This window comes from Hemitrygon akajei, chromosome 32, assembly GCF_048418815.1.
Source record: "Hemitrygon akajei chromosome 32, sHemAka1.3, whole genome shotgun sequence".
Classification (NCBI taxonomy): Eukaryota; Metazoa; Chordata; class Chondrichthyes; order Myliobatiformes; family Dasyatidae; genus Hemitrygon; species Hemitrygon akajei.
Genome location: NC_133155.1, coordinates 38,159,736 through 38,179,731, shown reverse-complemented (window position 1 = coordinate 38,179,731; position 19,996 = coordinate 38,159,736). Strand labels below are relative to the sequence as shown.

Genomic DNA, 19,996 nt, shown 5'->3' with positions numbered 1-19,996 from the left:
TATTGTAAGGTACGGAACAGATTAACCAGTGACACTTCGAATTTGATATCGCAGGGAGTTCAGAAACATAAAGGTCTGCTGGCAGAAACTGTTTCCCATTGGGACTGTTCTTGTTTTAATGCATCATAGTCTCTTGCCTGATGGTAGAAAGTCGATCGCTGAATGGATGGGTGGGATCCTTAATAATACTTAGGGCTCTGCATATGCAGCGCTCCTGTTAAGTGTCCCTGATGATGGTAAGGAGATCCCTAAGATCCTCTCAGCTGTTCTCGTAATCCTTTGTAGGGACTTCTGGTCCGATGCTCGGTTTCTCCCATACCAGATAGGGATGCAACTTGTCAGGATGCTCTCAATGGTGCTCCTGTAAATTGCAGTTAAGATGCTGGGGGGTGGGGGGCGTGGTGGAGAGGGGAGCCTTGCTTGCTCTAATCTTAGGAAGTGGAGGCACTGCTGTGCCTTCTTGTTCAGAGAAGTGATATTAATGGACCAAGTGAGGTTATCCGTGACGTGAACTCCCAAGAATTTGGTGCACTTAACTCTCTCTACAGAGAAGGCATGTTTTCGCAGAGAGGGATGGTTCATCTTCATCTTCTTTAAGTCCACAGCAATTTCCTTGGTCTTTTCCCTGTTCAGACTTAAGTTTATTCTTCTCACACCAATCTATCAGTCACTCCACTTTCTCTCTGTACTCTGACTCATCATCGTTGATGAGGCCAACCACTGTTGAGTCATCCTCAAACTTGATGACATGGTTTGAGCTGAATCTGGCATCACAGTAATGCATCAGCAGTGTAACAGTGGTCTGAGCAGACAGCCCTTGGGAGCACTAGTGCTCAGCATAATGGGACTAGAGATATTGCTACCCACTGACTGTGGCTTTTCTGTTAAGTCCAGTTGCAGAGGGAGATGTTGAGACCCAGCAAGGACAGTTTTCCTACCAGTTTCTGTGGTATAATGGTGCTTAACACTGAATTGATGTCTATAAATGGCAAGCTGGCATATGAGACCCACTAAAAAGTAGACAGAACAAAATAGAAGCAGAGGCTGTTGCATTGTCAGTGGATTGATTCGAGTGATAAGCAAATTGGAAAGGGTCCAATGCAGCCGGGAGTAAGGCTTTAATGTGCTCTATGACCAGCTGTACAAAGCATTTCATAATGGTTGATGTCAATGCCACTGGACGATAATCATTTAGGTAGATTACTGTCATCTTCTTTGGCACTGAAATAATGGACTGGAAGGGGACAATGGACTGTTCCAGAGAGATGTTCTCTCAAGTTGACTCAAGTTCTTCAAGATGGCGGCACGACGCAGTTTGCAGCGGCCTATCCGGAGTTGATATCTGTTATTTGTCAAGCAGGGTACCGTGCATAATCCTAATCTGATGAAAAACGAACGTGGGAGCATGGAGGAACATCTGGAAATCTCCAGGAAGGCCTTCTTCATTGCTGCTGCTGTTGTGAGGTCCGGGTCTCTGTTGGGAAGAACAGACCCCCAGTTCTTGGGGTTGCGTAGCAGTGGCCGGTGGCGGGGGCGTCGTAGTGCGCTCGGCAGAGGATGGCGCTCAGAGAGGCTGTGCTGGAGGGGATGGTCGGAAGCTCGGAGATTCGACGGACTCGGAGCCCGCTGCGGTCGAGGTGCCTTCATTGTGTGCTGCGTCTGCGAGGCTGGGTCCAGCAGCGCTTTCATTGTGTGCTGAGTCTGGCGGGGCCGTGGAAATCCATAGCGGGGGTATTCCCTTCTGCTGCCTGCATGGGATGACGAGTCTATCGGGAACCTGAGGACTTGTGGAAACTATGTGGTGGTTTCTTTCGAACTTATAGTCTTTTAACATCTTTGGACTATTTTTTACTGTGCCCATGGTCTCTTTTTTTATCAGTTATGGTATTGTTTGCACTGTTGTAACTATGTGGTTTTGTGTAGGTCTTGTAGCTTTAGGTTTTGGCTTATTGGGTGGTAGAGTTGATCTCCTGACTTGGTGTGTCTGGGTAGTCTTGTTTTGTCTGGTGGGTTTGGAACTCCTTTCCAGGAAATGTGCTAAGTTGGTAGCGCGATATTAATAGGCAGCAGCCTCTCCGGACTGGATTTGGGGATTGCCAAACGTTATGTGGATTTTCTAGTGTAGTCTGTTTTGTTGTGTGCTTTTGTGATATCATTTTGGAGGAATGTTGTTTCATTTTTTAACTGCATTGCATTGTGGCTTCTAAATGCCAATAAACTGAAATTCAATTCAATTCAATTCAATTCAAAGTTGGATATATCAGAGTGAATCTGATCTTAGAACCACCCAGCTTGGTGAGATGGGGAGAGATCAATGTAGTGCTGCATGGGAGGACACACAATTCTCCTATCCAAGGCACAATTTGTGTTTCTGGAAGAGGGGAAGTGTTATGTAAGCTTTGTTAATTGGAATAAGAGTTAACATATTGCTTGCTGGTTCTTGCAGCCACAATGGTGTAAGCAGCACATTTACTGAACAAATATACTGAAAATTATATTCAAATATATAAATTAAAGCTAAGGTGCATTCTTAGGTTTTGTAGAACCTAATTTAGAACACAAAAATCATTTAAATCAGCGTTTACATTTTCAAGTAATTTTCATGATTGTAATATGCTAAACATTAGCTATTACTTCCAAATTCTGATTTCTTCAGATCTTAACAGTTTTATCAATTCTTCAATTTATTTTTTCATAAATTATAAAAATCTAGTAGTGTTGCAATTTCATATAAAAGAGGTGAAGGTGTAATCAGACAAGCTGGTGGAATCAGCAAATGCATAGAAGATGTTATTTAGTGCCAAAAAATGTCAAGCATATTTTAGTAGGAAGGATGAGAAAAGACACTAGAGCTCAACATCTTGAAAGGTGGACAAGGACAGAAATCTGGGTCTTATATAGCACAGCACAATAAAAATTGTAGCACCTGTTGAAAAAGTCATTAAGGAAAAGCATTGGGATGTTGAGCTTTAAAAATTGAGCAGTGAGTACTAAGTAAGGAACTTAATAATTATCAAACACTAATGATTCCATTTATGAAGAGTAGACTGTTGAAGCTGGGTTGGTTGCCAAGAAACAAATGAGATTATGATTTTGTAAAACCACTAATGGTAGGGGAGTGTAGCTAAACATAAATTACTCCCATTGAAGGGGGCTTACAGGAGTGAGATATGTCAACTAGTGGAGTGGTGCCACAGCAACAACCTGGCACTCAACATCAGTAAGACGAAAGAGCTGATTGTGGACTTGCGGAAGGGTAAGACGAAGGAACATATACCAATCCTCATAGAAGATTCAGAAGTGGAGAGACTGAGCAGTTTCAAGTTCTTGGGTGTCAAGATCTCCAAGGATCTAACCTGATCCCAAAATATCAATGCAGTTATAAAAAAGGCAAAACAGCGGCTATACTTCTTTAGGAGTTTAAAGGGATTTGTCAGCAAATGCACTCAAAAAATTCTACAGATGTACCATGGAGAGCATTCTGACAGGCTGCATCACTGTCTCGTATGGGTGGGGGCTACTGCACAGGTCTGAAAGCTGCTGCACAGGGTTCTCAATTTAGTTGGCTCCATCTTGGGTACTAGCCTACAAAGTACCCAGGACATCTTCTAGAAGCGATGTCTCAGAAAGGCAGTGTCCATTATTAAGAATCTCTAGCACCCAGGGCATGCCCTTTTCTCACTGTTACCATCAGGTAGGAGGTACAGAAGCCTAAAGACACACACTCAGTGATTCAGGAACAGTTTCTACCCCTCTGCCATCTGATTCCTAAATGGACATTGAACCCTTGGACACTACCTCATTTTAAAAAAAATATATAGTATTTCTAGTTTTTGCACAATTTTTAATCTATTCAATATATGTATACTGGAATCTATTTATTAATAATAATAATTATTATTATTATTATTTTATTTTGTGTTTTTTTTCTATATTGTGTATTATATTTAACTGATGCTGCTAAGTTAACAAATTTCACGTCACATGGCGGTGATAATAAATCTGATTCAGATTCTGGTGGAAAAAGGGATATTTAAAGAAGGTGATTGGCAAAATAATCCAACATGAACCAAAGTGCCATAAATAATTTTTTTGTTTGTAATTAGGATCTAGAATGCATATATAGTAGAGAAGTAAGATTCAGTTTCAGCATTCAAAAGGGAGCAAGAGTATTTGAAAGAATTAACAGAGCTATGCAATGCTCCTCAGACAGGATGAAGAGGTCAATACTCCCCAATGCCATTAGGCTTTACAATTCTACCGCCAGGACTTAAGAACTTTTTAAAAGCTATTATTAATGCTTTTTGAGATAGTGATTTAGATGCATATCATATTCTTTACTGAGTTAAGTATTGTATGTAATTAGTTTTGCTACAACAAGTGTATGGGACATTGGAAAAAAGTTGAATTTCCCCATGGGGATGAATAAAGTATCTATCTATCTATCTATCTATCTATCTAGAGAGTAGGACCAACTGGATTGCTCTTACATATGGACAGGTCATTTAGACTCAGTGAATAGTGATTTTGTGACTTAGTTGCCCTAAACTCATTCCACAAATGATATCCACAAATTATTTCTGTTTCATCTTTAACTCATCTGAGTTACTTTGCATTTTATTGATACCATCAAGTAAATTACACAATAACTGATGGTAGTAAGTGAATTAGAGTGTAAAATTATTTTTGAATTATAATTATGCACATAATTTATACTTAATTTCTTGTTCATTTTCATCTGAAGTATTAAGATTATAATTTATATCACAGACTGAATGACATTCTTAAAACATTCCAAAATAAAGCTGCACAAAACAAAAATATACACTTACCAACTGTTGCTGCAGAGTTTTTAACATTCAACTCATTAACATTCTTAGAAAGTAATTTCGATGACACAATTTCATTCTTGAGAATAGGTAGTATTGTGGTTGAATCTGACTCATTTTCATACATGTCAGGACATCGACAACCTGAGTAATTAATTCCACATGGTTCATGGTGATTTCTGTTGCGCAAGCAGCTCTCAAACCAATGACATAATACTCCACAGCCAAACTGGCTGGAATTCTCATTATTCAGTAAAATAACCTCCAATAATTGAAATTCAATTGCATTTTTTCCTAGTTCATTCAAAACTGATTCAGAAGTCAGACAAAATTGTACAAAATCTTTATCAAATTGTAAAAATGTAAACAAGTTCTTTGTTTCGCATAAGTTAATAGCATCATAATCGATATAATCCAATGTGCTGCAAGTCTGATTCGGAATGTAGTGATCCAACTGAAGTACCATCAGAGAGATATGGTAGCAAATTTGTTTCTCCTTGTGAAATTTTACGTAAATTGTATACTTTGTTGGATCTGGGTTTTCAATGGTCCAGGAACAACCAGAAAAAGCTTCAGGGAATGTGTCTTGAAGGGAGAATGATCTGTATTGAATTCCAGTTATCAATGTGGAACATATGTTTTCACTGACATCAAACCCCAATGTGAGTAGAACAAGGGACAACAACACAGATAATATCAGGCGACGAGCAGTGTTCATCCTATGTCATGTGTCCTGAAATGAGATGGAATAAATGTTATCAATACAATTGCAAGGTTCCATGTTACTGAGACTTCTGCATCATATATTTCATTAATATTATTTTAATGAGGGCAACCATATCAGAAAAAAAGAGCAACTGTCATCGATAATTTTTTTAAGAGAAAGGCAGTTCTGACAAACTTAGAAATATTTCACATAGGATAACTGATGTCACTTTGCATCATAAATCACTTTATGAGATTAATTAAACTTTGCAAGTCAAAAAGTATTGTAGATCCATGAGTTCAGCATCATTCTCTGAATAAGCCACAATGTAAGCTTTTGTTATAGTGAGCCATTACCACCTCTTGACATTAAGATTGTTATCAAAAATATCCTTCATCCAAATTTATCACTTTCAGGAGTGATATCTATCAAGCTGAAGATAGAAATACAAGCTGAATTTAGACTCCACTTTGTCACCAGTGGATACATACCATTCTCAGTACAGTGGATTCCGGAAGATTGGGCCATCCGTTATTCAAGGCAGCCATTTATTTGGGAAAACTCTGAAAGAATAAAACCTAATCGAGAAAATAGCTGAAGTTCCCTTTGTTTATTTGAGACACTATGCTGCTTAATTGGGGCAGGACACTGCTGCTGAACAGTTTCGAACTAGTGTCAGTCACATGTACTTGTGCGGCCATACAACACTGTGCTTTGAGCCAACAGTATTTAAATAGCATCAGTTACATGTTTGTGTTGAAAAAGTGATACTTGTCACTGATAGTTAATGTGAAATAAGCATAAGACAAGTTGGAACAGTTTTTCTCATTGCAGTTTCAAGCATTCAAGCTTGGAGATAGCGGAAATAGCTGGGAGTGAAAATGAAACAACTTCACTACTTAGAGTTAGAAACTATGGAGAATTTGAAGGTATCAACAATTATCTTCAGTTGCAATGAAAATGTAGATTTGGAGGATGCAATCAACAACAGCTTTGTATGAGGGTAGTCCTTTATCTGCACTGATTTTGCTCATTTATAGTCAAAAGAATACGACACGGATGAATTCCTCCATTGATGTATACACAGTTTTATAGTACTGTGGTCGTAATGGTAGTTCTATTTTGCTCTGTATTTCATTTAAATATATAACTTGTAACTCAGTTTGTCTATTTTTAATACCTTTTTAACTATTTCCATGAAATTTTGGCTAATTGGGGCAGTCACTTAATTGGGCCAAAATGTACTGGTCCTGATGTATTCCAATTAACCAGAATTCACTGTATTACATTTAAACTCATCAAAATAGTCATTTTGAATAAGCTTCCAGAAGACTAAGATGCATGGGACCCTCAATGACTTGGCGATTTGGATATACACAGTGCGAAGAAGTTTGTGAACCCTGTAGAATTTTCACTTTTCTGCATAAATATGACCTAAAATATAATCAGATCTTCATGGAAGTCCTAAAACTAGATAAAGAGCACCCAATTAAATAGGTAACACAAAAAATTATACCTTCCTTTAATTATTGAGAAAAATGATCCAATTACATGTATTTGATGGAAAAAGTAAGTGAACCTCTGAGGCAATGCCTTCTCAAAAGCTATTTGCAATCAGGTGTTCCAATCAATTGGAATGTGGGTTGTAGAGGTGCCCTGTCCTATAAAAAAGACACACAAAATCAGGTTACTAACAGAGCTTGCTCTTCCCAAGAAAATTTATGTGCACCATGCCTTTATCAAAACAATTTTCAGACGATCTTAGAAGAATTGTAGAGATGCATGAAGCTGAAAAAGACTACAAAAGCATTTCTAAAGACCTGAGTGTTCATCAGTCTACAGTAAGAGAAAATGTCTACAAATGGAGGAAATTCAGTACTGTTGCTACTCTCACTAGGAGTAGACATCCTGCAATGATCACACCAAAAGCACAACATGCAATGCTGAACGAGGTGAAAAAGAACCCAAGGGTAACAACAAAAGACCTGCAGAAATGTCTAGAACTTGGTAAAATCTCTGTTCATGCGTACACTTTAAGAAAAACACCAAACAAGAATGGCGTTCATGAAAGGACACGACGAGGAACCCACAGTTCTCCAAAACAAATGTTGCACATATCAAGTTTGCAAAAGACTACCTGAATTTTCTACGATGTTTCTGGAACATAGTTCTGTGGATAGATGAAACAAAAGTTGTACTTCTTGGCTGACATGCACATTGCTATTTTTGGAGTAAAAAGGGCACAGCACACCAACACCAAAATCTCATCCCAACTGTGAAGCATGGTGGAAGGATTGTCATGGTTTGGGGCTGCTTTGCTGCCTCAGGCCTGGACAGCTTGTCATCACTGAGGGACAATGAATTCTAATTTGTATCAAGACACTTTACAGGAGAATGTCAGGGTAGCAGTCCGTCACCTGAAGCTGTCCATCACTGTGTGGTGGCTGAAAGAAGGCCATAGTTGGGAACTTAACTTCAAAGGATATCCTTTGTGTCAAAAGGACAGGCAGGAAGTCATGGGCAGTGGTATGACTCTGTCGCCAAGAGATGGAATACACCTTTAAAAAGAGGCGACATAGGGTTGAATCATTGTGGGTGGAGTTAAGAAATTGCAAGGGTGAAAAAACCATTATGGGAATCATCTATAGGTCTCCAAATAGTAGACAAGGTGTGGAGTTGACATTGCAATGGGAGCTGGGAAAAGCTTGTAATATGGATAATTACACAATTGTAATGGGGTCTTCAGCATGCAAGGGGATTGGGAAAATCAGGTTAGTGATGGATCGTAAGAGAGGGAATTTATTGAATTCTATGAGATGGCTTTTTGGAGCAGCCTGCGCTTGAACCTACTGGGGAAATGGCTATCTTGGACTGAGTGTTGTGTAATAACCCAGATCTTATTATGGACTTAATGTAAAGAAGGCAGTAATTATAAGATGATTGAATTCATACTGTAATTTTAGAGGGAGAAGCATAAATCAGATGTATCAGTATCATAATAGAGTAAGAAGGATTTACAGAGGCATGAGGAGCTATAATACCATTATTTACCTTCCCTTTACCTTTACCTTCCTCCCTTCTTAAAGGGTGGAGTGACATTTGCAATTTTCTAGTCCTCCGGCACCATGCCAGAATCAAGTGACTCTTGAAAGAACATGACCAATGGTGGATTATAGGTGGATTGTAGGACAATACTGGCGGGGATGACTGAAGAGATGCAGAGATGGCTGAAATTTCTGGGAATAGTTCACAAGGCGCAGTATAGATATGTCCCACAGAAGAAGTTGTTCTCAAATGGCAGGGTTGGGCAACTATGGCTGACAAGGGAAGTTAAGCACTGCATAAAAGTTAAGGGAAAGCCTTAAAAGGTAGCAAAATTGAATGGGAAGTTGGGTGACTTGGAAGCTTTTAAAATCCAACAAAAGAAAACTAAAAAAGCTATAAGAAGGGAAAAGATGAGATATAAAGGCAGGCTAGCCAATAATATAAAAAAGGATACAAAAGTTTTTTCAATTATTTTAAAAGGGAGGTGAGAGATGATATTGGACCACTGGAAAAAGATGCTGGTGAAATGGTAACAGGGGACATAGAAATGGCAGATGAACTTAATGGGTACTTTGCATCTGTTTGCACTCTGACAATATGCCAGAAGTCTGTGAGTGTCAGGGAGCAGGAGTGATTGCTATTATTGTTACAAATGAAGAAGTGCTAGGGAAGCTGAAAGATTTTAAGGTGGATAAGTCACTTGGACCAGATGGACTACATCCCAGAGTCCTGAGAGAAGTTGCTGAAGAGATAACAGATACATTGGTCATGTTCTTTCAAGAATCAATTGATTCTGGCATGGTGCCAGAGGACTGGAAGATTGCAAATGTCACTCAACTCTTTAAGAAGGGAGGAAGGTAAAGGAAAGGAAATTATAGGCTAGTTAGCTGAACCTCAGTGGTTGGGAAAATGTTGAAGTCTATGGTTAAAGCAACACACCCAAAATGCTGGCAGAACTTAGCAGGCCAAACAGCAACTAGTAAAAGAGTACAGTCAATGTTTCTGGCTGAAACCCTTCAGTAGGACTGGAAAAAGAAGCTGAGGAGTTGATTTAACAGGAGGGGGAGAGGAGAGAGAAACAGAAGGTGATAGGTGAAACCTGAAGGGGGAGGTAAAAACCTGGGAAGAAAATTGATAAAAAAGATAGAATGTCATGTAAGAAAGAAAAGGGGGAGGAGCACCAGAGAATGGTGATGGGCAGACAAGGAGATAAGGTGAGAGAGGAAAAAGGGCATGTGAAATAGTGAAGGGGGTGGGAGGCATTACCAGAAGTTCGAGGAAGTAACAAGCAGTGTGGACAAAGGAGAGGCAGAGGATGTCATCTATCTTGGAATTTCAGAAGGCTTTTCATAAGCTGCCACACAGGAGGCTGCTTAACAAGATAAAACATGGTGACATTACATACTAGCATGTATAGAGGAATGGTTGACAGGCAGGAGGCAGCAAATGGGAATAAAGGGGGCTTTTTCTGATCAGCTGCCAGTGATTAGTGGTGTTCCTCAGGGGTCAGTATTGAGACCGCACTTTTCACATTGTTTGTCAATGATTTGGATAATGGAATTGATGGCTTTGTGGCAAAGTTTATGTGGATGATACGAAGATAGGTGGAGGGATACGAAGATAGGTGGAGGGGTACGTAGTGCTGAGGAAGCAATTTAACTACAGCAGGACTTAGACAAATTGGAAGAATGGACAAAAAGATGGCAGAAGGAATACAGTTTTGGGAAATGTATGATAATGCATTTTGGTAAAAGGAACAATAGTGCGGAGTATTATCTAAACAGAGAGAAGGTTCAAACATCAGAGGTGCAGAGGGACTTAGGAATCTTCATGCAAGACTCCAAGAAGGTTAATTTACAGGTTGAGTTGGTGGTAAAGAAGACAAATGCAGTGTTGGTATTTATTTCAAGGGGAATAGAATATCAAAGCAAAGAGATAATGTTGAAGCTTTATAAGACACTAGTCAGGCCACATTTGGAGTATTGTCAACCCCATATCTCAGAAAGGATGTGTTATCTTTGGAGGGAGCCAGAGAAAGTTCACAAGGATGATTCTAGGAATTAAGGGGTTATCATATGAGGAGCATTTGGCAGCTTTGGGCCTGTATTCACTAGAATTTAGAGAAATGCGGAGGGATGTCATTGAAACCTACCAAATGCTGAAAGGACTAGATAGGGTGGATGTGGAGAGACTGTTTCCTGTGGAGGGGGTATGCAGCCTCAAAATTGAGGGGTGACCTTTTAGAAGAGATAAAGAGGAATTATTTCAGCCAGAGAGTAGTAAATCTGTGGAATGCTGTGCCACAGACTGTGGTGGAGGCCAAGTCCTTGAGTATATTTAAGGCAGAATTAGATCGTTTCCTGATTGGTCAGGGCATCAAAGGATATGGTGAGATGGTAGGTGTATGGGGTTGAGTGGGATCCGGTATCAGCCATAATGTAATGATGGAGCAGACTTGATTGGCTGAATGGCCTAATTCTACTCCTATGTCTTATGGTCTTAATAGAAGTTGGATAATGCAACAAGACAATGATCCAAAAGACAAGAGTAAATGAACTGCAGATTGGTCTAAAAAGGAGAAATTCCATGTTTTGGAATGGCCGAGTCAAAGTCCTGACCTTCATCCTACAGAGATGTTGTGGAAGGACCTGAAGCAAGCAGTTCATGCACTGAAGCCCATCAACATCCCAGAGCTGAAGCAGTTTTGTAAGGCAGAATGGCCTAAAATTCCTCCAAGCCAATGTGCAGGACTGATCAACAGTTAGCAGAAATGTTTGGATAAAGTTATTGCTGTACAAGGAGGTCATACTAATTACTGAAAGCAAAGGTTCACATACTTCTACCAACAAATACATGTAATATTTGATCATTTTTCTCAATAAATAGATGAACAAATATAATGCTTTTGTGTTATTTATTTAATTGAGTTCTATCTAGTTTTAGGACTTATATTAAGATCTGATCACATTTTATGTCATATTTATGCAAAAATAGAAAAAAATTCTACAGTTAACAAACTATCTAGCACGATTATACAATTGTCTTGCTTATAAATGAGGCTGGTCAGAAGTGGCTGATGGTCTGTGACTAGTGATATTATGCAAGGATCCATACTGGAACCTCTGCAGTTTGTGATATATATAAATGACTTTGTTGAAAGCATGGATGGGTAGGTTAGTAACTTCAAAGAGAATACAAAATTTGGGTGGCATTGTAGAAGTGTACAAGAATGCAAAGGACACAACAGGATATAAAACAGTTACAAATATCAGCAATAAAATGACAGATAGTGTTTAATCTGGCCAAGTATGATATGAGATTAAAAATCAGAAAGTACTTTTGCATCATGACTACAGAAAAGTACAGGTAGTCCCCGAGTTATGAACATCCTTCTTATGGACAACTTGTACTTACGAAACGAAGAAGGAGAACGTCGTTCACCATTTTAAGTCAGATCGCGACGCCATCAGCCATTTTAAATCGGATCACGACACGGCCCGTCATTTTACGTCATTGCCGTTTACAATGTGTTGAGTGTTTAACTTTATATTTGGCTTAAATTTTTCTTAGTAAATTTAAATTTCACACTGACCCCGCCCCTCCCCCCATTCCGGTCGGCTGGTGGCGCAATGAGATCAGCATGGGGCTCAAGAACGAGGGTTCCTGAGTTCAATTTAGTGACAGACCGCTCCCGTGCTGGGTTGATGTTGATCCAGTGACTCCTGTACCATCCCTGCCGGGTTGATGTCGAGCTCGCAACTCGACCTCGTAAAAAAAAACACTGCCACCTCCAGTTTAAATTCCCACGTGGAATATTGTGGAGAATCAAATACCCAAACCCAGCACAGCCCCCACTTGTCCCATTTAACCAGTCTCAGTGTGGTGGTCCTTAGGGCCTAGCGGACCTTGGGAGCTGGCCGCAGTGTTTCTGTTCCATTGATGAAAAGCGATTGCGATTGAAAATAAAGTGGAAATAATAAAGCGTTTGGAAAGAGGTGAAACGCCATTGGTCATTGGAAAAGCGTTAGGCTACAGTCGGTCAACAATCAGAACAATTTTAAAGGATAAGGTGAGAATAATGGAGCATGTGAAAGGCCCTGCCCCGATGAAAGCTACAATTATTACTAAGCAATGCAGTGGTTTAATTATTGGAATACATATGTTTCTTAAGTGTTTTATATGCACAGAAAGGTAAAATATATACTATATACTAAGACAAACGTTTGACTAACTGATGCTAAATAATATCAGATGTACTTGTTCTGATTACGTACAAATCCGACTTAAAGACGGACTCAGGAACGGAACTGGTATGTAACCCGGGGACTGCCTGTGCTTACAAGTGCACTATTTCTAGTTCATTACCTTTGTTTTTCATTCTTTGTCCAAAATGTATCACTTCACATTTTCAAACAAAAGAAATCCAAGCAACACACACACAAAATGCTGGAGGAACTCTACAAGCCAGGCAGCATCTACGGAAAAGAGTAAACAGTTGATGTTTCAGGCTGGGATCCTTCATGGTCCTGAGAATGGTTTTGGCCCAAAATGTCGACTGTGTTCTCCTTTCTATAGATACTGCCTGGCCTGCTGAGTTCCTCCAGCATTTTGTGTGTGTCATTTCACATCTTAGAAACATAGAAACACAGAAAACCTACAGGCCCTTCAATCCACAACGCAAACAACCTATTGTATTGACCTCCACCACTGTCGCCAGCAGCCCATTCAGCACTCACCACTCTCTGTGTAAAAAACTTACTCCTGACATCTCCTCTGTACCTAATTCCAAGCACCTTAAAACTATGCCCTCTCATGTTAGCCATTAAAGCCTTGGGAAAAAGTCTCTGACTACCCACACAAACAATGCCTCTCATCATCTTATACACCTCTATTAGATCACCTCCTTTGCTTCAAGGAGAAAAGGCCAAGTTCACTCAATCTATTCTCATAAGACATGCTCCCCAATCCAGGCAACATCCCTGTAAATCACTTCTGCACCCTTTCTATAGTCTTCACATCCTTCATGTGGTGAGGTGACCAGAACTGAGCACAGTACTCCAAGTGGGGTCTGACCAGGATTCGAAATAGCTGTAACATTACCTCTTGGCTCTTGAACTCAGTCCCATGCTTGTTAAAGACCAATACACCGTATGACTGTGTTAAATTAGATCACTTTGTGGAGATCTGTTTTCGCTTTAGAGTTGAACTCCATCTGCCACTTCTCAGCCCAGTTTTACATCTGTTAATTTCCTGCTGTAATGTCTGATAGCCCTCCACACTATCCACAACCTTTGTGTCATCAGCAAATTTACTAACCCATCCCTCCACTTCCTCATCCAGGTCAATTGTAAAAATCACGAAGAGAAGGGGTCCCAGAACAGATCCCTGAGGCTCAGCACTGGTTACCGACTTCCATGCAGTATATGGTCCATCTACAACCACTCTTTGCTTTCTGTGGGCAAACCAATTCTGGATCCACAAAGCAAGGTCTCTTTGAATTCCTTGCCTCCTTACTTTCTCATTAAGCCTTGCATGGGGTACCTTATCAAATGCCTTGCTGAAATCCATATACACTACTGCTCTTCCTTCAACAATGTGTAAAGTCACATCCTCAAAAAATTCAATCAGGCTCATAAGGCATAACCTGCCTTTAACAAAGCCATGCTGACTATTCCTAATCATATTATACCTCTCCAAATGTTCGTAAATCCTGTTTCTCAGGATCTTCTCCATCAACTTACCAACCACTGAAGTAAGACTCAGTGGTCTACAATATCCTGGGCTATCTCTACTCCCTTTGTTGAATAAGGCAATAATATCTGCAACCCTCCAATCCTCTGGGACCTCTCCCATCCCCAATGATGATGGAAAGATCATTGCCAGAGGTTCAGCAATCTCTTCCCACAGTAGCATGGGGTATATCTCATCCAGTCCCAGTGATTTATCCAACGATGCTTTCCAAAATCTCCAGTACTTCGTCTTTCTTAATATCTATATGCTTGAGACAACCAAGCCTCTGACAACCAAGCCCGACTCCGGGCCTTCTCGTGTGGATTAGCCTCTAAGCCCAGCGGAACTGTTTCTACTGCCAGGAGAAGGGGTGAAGGCAGGTTCTGGCACCTTAAAACCAGTGCTTCGGGTAGATGGAGCTCATCAGCCTGGGAAGGCAGTCCATCTAAGAGAGGGAAAACTCTGATTTCAAACCTTCGCTGCCTTGCGGCCATACCCACTCATGGGAAAGGCTTTGGGAGTAAACCCTGAGGACAAATCTGGAGCTGGAGTCCCTAAGGCAGTCCGACGTTGTCTTCAACCTCGTTCTGGCAACTCCTGCGGCGACACTCGCACTAAGCTGTATTGGCCCTAGCCCTTCCTTTGGACAACATCAGTGGCGTAGAGAGGGGAGAATCACTGCATGGGCAACTGCTGGTCTTCCATACAACCTTGCCCAGGCCTGCGTCCTGGAGAGGGCGCTGATCCATGGTCTCACGAGACTAACGGATGCCACACATGAGATTTTCAGTCTGCTGTAAGTCATCCCTAAAATCACCAAGGTCCTTTTCCATAGTGAATACTAAAGTGAAGTATTCATTAAGTACCTCTGCTATCTCCTCCGGTTCCATACACACTTTTCCACTGTCACACTTGATTGGTCCTATTCTCTCATGTCTTATCCTCTTGCTTTTCACATACTTATATAATGCCTTGGGGTTTTCCTTAATCCTGTCCGCCAAAGTCTCCTCATGGTCCCTTCTGGCTCTCCTAATTTCATTCTTAAGCTCCTTCCTGCTAGCCTTATAATTTTCTAGATCTCTATCATTACCTAGCTTTTTGAACCTTTTGTAAGCTTTTCTTTTCTTCCTGTCTAGATTTTCAACACTCTTTGTACACCATGGTTCCTGTACCCTACCACTCTTTCCGTCTCATTGGAACGTACCTATGCAGAACACCATTCAAATATCCCCTCAACATTTGCCACATTTCTGCTGTACATTTCCCTGAGAACATCTGCTCCCAATTTATACTTCCAAGTTCCTGCCTGATAGCTTCATATTTCCCCTTACTCTAATTAAATGCTTCCTAACTTGTCTGTTCCTATCTCTCTCCGATGCTATGGTAAAGGCGATAGAACTGTGATCACTATCCCCAAAATGTTCTCCCACTGAGTGACCTGACACCTGACCAGGTTCATTTCCCAATACCAGATCAAGAACAGCTTCTCCTCTTGTAGGCTTATCTACAATTGTGTCAGGAAACCTTCCTGAATGCACCCAACAAGCTGTACCCCATCTAAACCCCTTGCTCTAGGGAGATGCCAATCAATATTGGGGAAATTAATATCTCCCAGAACAAAAACCCTGTTATTATTGCACCATTCCAGAATGTGTCTCTTTCTCTGTTTGATGTCCCTATTACCATTGGGTGGCCTATAAAAAAACATCCAGTAGAGTTATTAACCCCTTTCTGTTTCTAATTTCCACCCACAGAGACTCAGCAGACAATCCATCCATGACTTCCTCCTTTTCTGCAACTGTGACACTATCTCTGATCAGCAGTCCCACAGCCCCACAGCCCCACATCTTTTCCCCCCACCCTGTCCTTTCTGAAACTTCTAAAGCCTGACACTCTAAGTAACCATTCCAGCCCCTAAGCCATCCAAGTCTCTGTAATGGCCGCAACATTATAGCTCCAAGTACTGATCCACGCTCTAAGCTCATCCACTTTGTTCATGATACTCCTTTCATTAAAATAGACACACCTCAAACCATCAGTCTGAGCACTTCCCTTCTCTATCACCTGCCTATCCTTCCTCTCATACTGGCTACAAGCTTTCTCTATTTGTGAGCCAACCGCCCCTTTGTCCATCCATCTCTTCAGTTCAGTTCCCATCCAAGTCAAGTCAAGTCACTTTTTATTATCATTTCGACCATAACTGCTGGTACAGTACACAGTAAAAACGAGACAACGTTTTTCCGGACCATGATGCTACATGAAACAGTACAAAAACTACACTGAACCAGGTAAAAACAACGCAGAAAAAAACTACACTAGACTACAGACCCTCAGACAGGATGAAGAGGTCAATACTCCCCAATGCCATTAGGCTTTACAATTCTACCGCCAGGACTTAAGAACTTTTTAAAAGCTATTATTAATGCTTTTTGAGATGGTGATTTAGATGCATATCATATTTTTTTTTTACTGAGTTAAGTATTGTATGTAATTAGTTCTGCTACAACAAGTGTATGGGACATTGGAAAAAAAGTTGAATTTCCCCATGGGGATGAATAAAGTATCTATCTATCTATCTATCTATCTATCTACCCAGGACTGGATAAAGTGCACAAACAGTGCCAGCATTACAATAAATAATAAACAAGACAATAGGCACAGTAAGTTGGTGTCAGTCTAGGCTCTGGATATTGAGGAGTCTGATGGCCTGGGGGAAGAAACTGTTACATCCGCCAGCAATTCTAGTTTAAAACTCTCCCCAAAAGCTTTTGCAAACCCACCTGCCAGGATATTGGTCCCCCTCAGATTCAAGTGCAACCCATCCTTATTGTGCATGTTATGCCTGCCCCAAAAGAGGTCCCAATGATCCAGACATCTGAACCTCTGCCCCCGCTGCAATCTTTCAGCCATGCATTTAGCCTCCACCTCACTCTTCGTATTCTCACTGTCGCGCTGCATAGGCAGTAATCCTGAGATCACTACCCTTGCAGTCCTGTTTCTCAGCTTTTTTCCTAACTCCCTATAGTCTGTTTTCCTACCTATGTCATTGGTACCAATATGTAGCACGATCTCTGGTTGTTCACCTTCCCACTTCAGAATATCGTGGATGCAATCATAAACATCCCAGACCAAAACAAAACTCATTTTGTTTAATTTTATCAGCCATATCTCCACCTACTCCACCAGTTTTTCCACTATCCTCTTTAAATACTTTATACTGTTGCTACACTTCAAGCATTGTATCATTTACAAAGTTTGAAGTGATGTCTTATGCATCCTTCATTAACAAGAAAACTGCACTCTTCCTCCAAACACACAACGAACACCACTATACACTTTTCTACAGCTCGAAAAGTTCAATTGACCAAACCTTTGATCTTTTTAAAAAACTTTTCCAGAGCCAGATCTATGCTATCTCTGGCTCTTTTATTACACAGACTTCAGTTTTGTTAAACAGCTTATTATATTATATCCAGGCACATTTTATCATGGATGAATTAGGAAAGGCAGCATGGTTTAGTGCACGGAAGATCATGTCTCACTTCTTTTGAGGAAGTATCCAAAAGAATTCTGAAGAAAGAAATGTAGATGTGGTTTACAAGGACTTTAGCAAGGCTTTTGACAACGGTGCTGCATGGTAGAGGGGAGTGGGAAACTAGATCCAAAATTAGCTTGATGACAGGAAGCAGAGAGGAGTGATGTCAACACAGGTGGATAAGGTAAAGGAAAAGGAACTTGATTTGTTTGTCAGAGGTATTGAGCATTAGAGTTAAAACATAGAACACTATAGCACAGTATAGGTGCTATGTCAACCTTTTTGACCTACTCTAAAATCAACCTAACCCTTCACTCCTACATAGCCTTCAATTTTTCTATCATCTACAGGCTTATCTAAAAGAAGTTCAAAGCTCAAAGTAAATTTATTATTGAAGTATGTATACTATATAGAGCCTTGAGATTCATTTTGTTGCAAACATCCATAGGGAAAAAAAGAAATACAAGATAATCCATGAAAAACCACACACTGCAAAGACCAACAAATATACAGTGTGCAAACACTGATAAACCAGTTGGAATTCTGTGAGGAGATTACAAGTAGGATAGATTAAAGGGATGCAGTAGATATTGCATATTTGGACTTTCAGAAGGCTTTTGACAAGGTGCCACATATGAGGCTGTTTACCAAGTTAAGAGCCCATGGTATTACAGGAGTTACTGGCACTTAGACCCCCTCCAGTTTGCCTATCAGCCCCGATTAGGAGTTGAGGATGCCATGGTCTACCTGCTGAACCGTGTCTACGCCCACCCGGACAAGCCAGTGAGCACTGTGAGGGTCATGTTTTTTGACTTCTCCAGTGTGTTCAACACCATCCGCCCTGCTCTGCTGGGTGAGAAGCTGACAGTGATGCAGGTGGATGCTTCCCTGGTGTCATGGATTATTGATTACCTGACTGGCAGACCACAGTACGTGCGCTTGTAACACTGTGTGTCAGACAGAGTGGTTAGCAGCACTGGGGCTCCACAGGGGACTGTCCTGTCTCCCTTTCTCTTCACCATCTACACCTCAGACTTCAACTACAACACAGAGTCTTGCCATCTTCAAAAGTTTTCTGATGACTCTGCCATAGTTGGATGCATCAGCAGGGGAGATGAGGCTGAGTACAGGGCTACGGTGGGAAACTTTGTCACATGGTGCAAGCAGAATCATCTGCAGCTTAATGTGAAAAAGACTAAGGAGCTGGTGGTGGACCTGAGGAGGGCTAAGGCACCGGTGACCCCTGTTTCCATCCAAGGGGTCAGTGTGGACATGGTGGAGGATTACAAATACCTGGGGATACGAATCGACAATAAACTGGATTGGTCAAAGAACACTGAGGCTGTCTACAAGAAGGGTCAGAGCCGTCTCTATTTCCTGAGGAGACTGAGGTCCTTTAACATCTGCTGGATGATGCTGAGGATGTTCTACGAGGCTGTGGTGGCCAGTGCTATCATGTTTGCTGTTGTGTGCTGGGGCAGCAGGCTGAGGGTAGTAGACACCAACAGAATCAACAAACTCATTCGTAAGGCCAGTGATGTTGTGGGGGTGGAACTGGACTCTCTGACGGTGGTGTCTGAAAAGAGGATGCTGTCCAAGTTGCATGCCATCTTGGACAATGACTCCCATCCACTCCATAATATACTGGTTAGGCACAGGAGTACATTCAGCCAGAGACTCATTCCACCGAGATGTAACACTAAGCATCATAGGAAGTCATTCCTACCTGTGGCCATCAAACTTTACAACTCCTCCCTTGGAGTGTCAGACACCCTGAGCCAATAGGCTGGTCCTGGACTTATTTCCACTTGGCATGATTAACTTATTATTATTTAATTATTTATGGTTTTATATTGCTATATTTCTTCACAATTCTTGGTTGGTGCGGCTGTAACGAAACCCAGTTTCCCTTGGGATCAATAAAGAATGTCTGTCTGGCATGGTTAGAATATTGGCTGATTGGTAGGAGGCAGCAAGTGGGAATAAAAGGATTCTTTTCTGGTTGGCTGCCAATGATTAGTGGTGTTCTGCAAGGGTCAGTGATAGGAACTCTTCTTTTTACGCTGTATATCACTGATTTAGATGATGGACTAGATGGCTTTGATGCAAATATTGGTGGAGGAGCATGTAGTGTTGAGGGAACAGGTAGGC

At 41.0% G+C, this 19,996-nt stretch overlaps 1 protein-coding gene across 4 annotated transcripts in view; it reads right to left on the bottom strand.

Moving 5' to 3' along the window:
* The window catches only part of LOC140719771 (adhesion G protein-coupled receptor B2-like), a 1,068,758-nt gene that overhangs the window by 946,455 nt on the left and 102,307 nt on the right, over positions 1–19,996 (bottom strand). For all 4 annotated transcript variants that reach the window (XM_073034634.1, XM_073034637.1, XM_073034636.1 and 1 more), the window contains exon 2: positions 4,833–5,562. In XM_073034634.1, coding sequence (XP_072890735.1) covers positions 4,833–5,547 — 715 coding nt within the window. In that variant the 5' untranslated portion in view covers positions 5,548–5,562. The remainder of the gene's footprint in view (positions 1–4,832; positions 5,563–19,996) is intronic.